The 5,000-nt window shown below is 33.6% G+C and overlaps 1 protein-coding gene across 2 annotated transcripts in view; it reads left to right on the top strand.

Moving 5' to 3' along the window:
- LOC125025364 (solute carrier family 12 member 9-like) overlaps positions 1-5,000 on the top strand; it is a 50,943-nt gene that overhangs the window by 37,146 nt on the left and 8,797 nt on the right. The window contains exons 9-14 of one of the 2 annotated variants that reach the window (XM_047613337.1): positions 1-187; positions 415-613; positions 858-1,019; positions 1,306-1,383; positions 2,649-2,797; positions 3,539-3,607. The exon at positions 1-187 is cut by the window's left edge and continues 21 nt beyond it. In XM_047613337.1, the coding sequence (XP_047469293.1) occupies positions 1-187; positions 415-613; positions 858-1,019; positions 1,306-1,383; positions 2,649-2,797; positions 3,539-3,607 (844 nt within the window). The remainder of the gene's footprint in view (positions 188-414; positions 614-857; positions 1,020-1,305; positions 1,384-2,648; positions 2,798-3,538; positions 3,608-5,000) is intronic. The other variant, XM_047613346.1, reaches the window with a different exon arrangement.

Genomic DNA, 5,000 nt, shown 5'->3' with positions numbered 1-5,000 from the left:
GCCTCTTAAACTATAAAAGCAACCCAGTTGGAGCTGTGCTATTCTCAGCTATTTTTGTAGAGGGAGTCTTACTCATTGGAGAATTAAACACCATTGCTTCCTTCACCTCTATATTTTTCCTCTTGTCCTATCTTTCAACAAATTTGGCTTGCCTTGGACTGGAGTGGGCAAGTGCTCCCAACTTTAGGTAATTTATGGGTTTTTGTTATTGTTATAGTGAAGATCATGATGTGTGATCATGCTAATGCAGACAGGGCAAGGTTGGCTGAACTGATGTATTAAATGCACAAAGTGAATATGCTATTGATGCTGATTTGTGAAGCTTTATTGGTTAAAATTAAGAACACAACTTTTTCATACTAATAAGTTTAGATAAATACCTACTAAATTCCATCCTCCAATCCCTCCAAACAGGCCAACCTTCCGTTACTTCTCGTGGTGGACAGCATTGCTGGGGATCATTGCCAATGGAGCTATGATGTTTGTCATCAGTCCAACTGTAGCTGGGATTTGTATTATCCTCCTGCTCATCCTTATTATCATCCTCCACCTGCAGTCTCCTTCTGAGCAACACCAGTGGGGTTCCATATCACAAGCACTTATTTTCCATCAGGTTTGTGTGAGATATCAATCTTTTGATAGGTATCTAAAGTAGAGATTGGAAGTTATTTTCAAGAATATATAAGAAAAATTCATATAAAGTTTGTTTTTTTCTAATTAGCTCTGTTTTGCCTTTTAACTTATTATTGATACTGACAGTATAATAGACATAGTACATTTTTATAAATCTTATATAAAGAAGGTTTATTGAAGGATAAACAGTTATTCAAAACTCTCATTTTTGGACAATTTTTCAGGTTCGTAAGTACCTTCTCCTGCTTGACTCGCGCAAAGACCATGTGAAGTTCTGGAGGCCACAGATATTGCTGATGGTGGCCAATCCACGTTCAGCCTGCCCACTCATTGATTTCACAAATGACCTGAAAAAGTCTGGGCTTTATGTTCTTGGACACGTAAAGGTTGGTCGATTTACTTGTTTGGTTGTTCTTTCAATATTATTTCTTTATTACACACAAATAATGATGATGATAAGAGTTTAAAAAAAATCACAGGCTTCTAAATTTTAATTGGTTGGAAAATGATATTTGGAACAGGCTATCTATTCAGTCTGTTTTGTGACATTTGAAAACCATGCCAAAGGTCTAGACAATGTAATTTGATGGTTTTGCTGATAAAATCTGTATCCATTATTACTATTTACTTGTTGAAGTAAGATCAAAATTGTTATTTTTCCTCTTTATGAAGGTTGGGGACTATGATAGCGGAATAGATCCTGCTGGTGAAGATTACCCAAAATGGATGGCTCTGGTGGATCATCTCAAGGTGAGTTTATTAACCCACTGCCACTGGGATGGCATATACAGTTGTCTTCACATATACCTAATACACCTGTTTTTGGTGGACAGAAGTGTTATTACACTTGTATTATGTATGGTTTGATTAGATTATTCAAATACTATTAGACATTAGTTCACCAACTTTGGAACTTTACTTTTGTTCATGAATGCTGTTACAATGTCTGTGTATAGATAAACACAGAAATAGCTAAAACAAAATATCCTGACATTGGTTATGAATAACCTAATATAGGTTGTAGTTTTAATGGGTAGCTGGGGATGGGGGGCTGTGCCCATGGTTGATGGGGTATGGTTGGTGAGGACAGTTATATGAACTTCCAGTAAACATCCAGAGTATGTTGCAAATGCTTTTACATAAACACATGACATAATATCTACACTCTTATGCACACACAATTTCACACACATACACATATCTAGCTGGGGAAAACTGTGGCTAATACTCTTTATGGTAGAATTATCAAAATATTTTGTATGTGAGAAATTTCCATGCATATTTTTTCAGGGTAATCTTTCAATTATTTGATTCAGATTTCATATCAAAAGAATCTCATGCTATATTTCATTCAAGCAGTAGTGTGAGAACATAGGGTGTACCAAGTTCAAGTACAGGCAACTTGACATTACATGTCCACAGTGATTTTAGATCATTCATTGCATTTACACATTGATGGCTCTACATGAACTTAGTCCCCAGGAACTCAGTTACTAGTTACTTACTAGTCTTGTCTGTTTTCTTTTTTTCCTTGATTTTCAGATTTAAATTTTTATTTTTTTATTTTATTGCTACTAGTATTTTAGAGACATTATGATAATCATAACAGTATCAAAATTAATAGCAATAGATTTTTTTCTAAAAAAAAAAATGGAATGAGAGAATCAGGTGAGGTCACATAGGGCCTACTAATTGATTCCTTAGTGACTTAGCATTTATTGAAACATTTATGTGTAAACAGAATTCACAAAACTACAGTGGCAGTTCATGTACCTGGCAGCAGTTGGTTAATTTACTTTTTCACACGTTTTATTGGAATTAGACTAAGATTTTTTTCAGAAATGGTATAGTTTTTGGACTGCTAGAAAGAATTTTACCATGAAAGATTATAATAGAACCAGTCTATATTTTTATATTACAGATAAGTTTGAGATATATCTTGGGGTATGGAGACCTCAATCCTTATATCTGCTAATAGCATAGAATCACATATTTTACCTTCGCCTTATTCTCAGGTGAAAGCATTTGTGGAAGTAACAGTTGGTCGCAATGTACGGGAAGGTCTTCACCATCTGGCACGTGTGGCTGGACTTGGGGCCATGAAACCCAACACTATCATCCTTGGCTTTAGAGATAATGCTCCCTCGCATGATTTCTTTACCAGGTGCGTCATGAATCTGATATGAGTTGATGGTGTAATTTCATTGTTATAGTTGTTATTATGCTGTGTATTTTATTATAATCATTTTTATTTGTCTCTATAATAAGTTTATATTAAGGCAAGCTGGTTAAGTTAAAATGAACATTTAATACCACAAGAAGTAAATGTTTGTGTTTTTCCAGTTCTAGAACAAGACAGTTCCATGTTATATAGTTGATAAAGCTACAGTTACCATTTGTGTTATATATATGTTATGAATCTGAGATTTCAGAAACAAAATTGTTGCTCCACTTGCCTTTATCTCTGATGATTTTAGCATAAGAAAAAATCCTTTTTTTTTTTTTTACTTTTATGACAAGTTTAGTGGTGAGTCACATGTTTCTACTATTTTTAGTAATGAATTTTTAAAAAATGTGTACCTTTTGATCAAGTGTTGTGTATTCTTGGTATATCTATCACATTTTGAAGAATAGTTTTTTTTTATGGTTTTACTTATTTGTTAATATTTAACACATATTACCAAGTGTTTTGTTTACAGTGAAATCTTATGAACTTTAACAGATTATGGTTTAGCTAGAGAAAGATTTCTAATCCCCTAAGAAAATTGGCAGAGGGTGTTTGCATTTGTTCAGTGACATCAAAATGGTGCTTCATGCATTCTTGAATCCAGTCTTTAACGATTCTCTTGAAATGAAGCAGGGAAAAGTTCTTAAATGTTCATTTTTTCTGCCCTCTACCTGATAGATTCAGGGTTCCCGGGGCCAAAGGTTACGGCTCAATTGATGCAGAGGTTGGAGATGTCTCAGTGTTTGGGTAAAATTTTTTCCCTCAACTCATATGTTTGTGTCAGACTGATCTGTACAGAATTAATTTTGTGGTTCTGTAGTTTTGACTTTTGATTATTATCGTCCTTAGTCTTCAATATATGTTTTTCCTAGATGAGCAGAAAACATGGACTACCATTGTGGATATGTTTTTGTATTCATACGTGTGTGTGTGTGAGTGTGTGCGTGCGTGCGTGCGTGGGTGTGTGTGTATGTACAGATATGTGTGTAGACTTGCACAAGTGTGTGTGCTTGCAAGTGTGCTTAAGTGTCTATCTCTGTATACAGAGTAGTTGAATGATTGAGTGAGAAAGAGAAGAAAAAGGAGAGAGACATAATGTGTGTGTGTGTGTGTGTGTGTGTGTGTGTGTGTGTGTGTGTGTGTGTGTGTGTGTGTGTGTGTGTCTGTGTGTGTGTCTGTGTCTTTACACATGTGCCTGTGTACTTGTGTGCATATATGTGAACATATGTGCATATATGTGTACATATGTGAGTGTATGTGTACACATGTCCCTGTATGTGTACATGTGTGTGTGTGTGTGTGTGTGTGTGTGTGTGTGTGTGTGTGTGTATTTGTGTGTGTGTGCACCTGTATGTGTATGTGTGTACATGTGTATGATCATACATGTGTGTGCCCCTACATGTGTGTGTGCCCGTGTGCGCATCTGCATATGCCATTGTGCATGTGTGTTTGCCTGTTTGTGCCCGTGTGTGCGTATGTGTGTATGCCATTATGCATGTGTGTTTGCCTGTGTGTGCCGGTGTGTGTGTGTACGTGTGTGTGTACGTGATAAATCTTTGAATCATCTGTATATGACCTGATTGCAAGGAAAATGGAAGTGACTTGGTATTGATGAAAATGATGCTGTTGCAGCAGATTGCTTTCAGTTATTATTAATATTAGAAAATTATAACAACAATTACAGCCATGAATAACAGTAATACTTATCATTATCATTATTGCTATCATTGTCATCATAATCATTATTGTTATTATTATTGTTATCATCTTTATCATTATTATTATTATTATTATTATTGTTATTATTATTATTATTATTGTTTATTACTTATTATTATTATTATTATTATTATTATTATTATGATTATTATTATTATTATTATTGATATTTTTATTGAAATTATTGTTAATATTATTATATTTAATAATATTACTACTACTATTATTATTATTATGGTAATGATGGTGATAATGATAATGATGATGTTGATTGTGATTATTTTTATCATTATCATTGTTATTATTGTTAGCATTAGTATTACTAACATTGTTAGCATTATATTTATTATTATCATTATTATTATTATTATTATTATTATTATCATTATTTTCTCTTATCTTATCTTATTTTATCTTATCT

The sequence above is a fragment of the Penaeus chinensis genome, chromosome 1, assembly GCF_019202785.1.
Source record: "Penaeus chinensis breed Huanghai No. 1 chromosome 1, ASM1920278v2, whole genome shotgun sequence".
NCBI lineage: Eukaryota > Metazoa > Arthropoda > Malacostraca > Decapoda > Penaeidae > Penaeus > Penaeus chinensis.
This window is presented reverse-complemented; position numbering and strand designations above follow the sequence as displayed.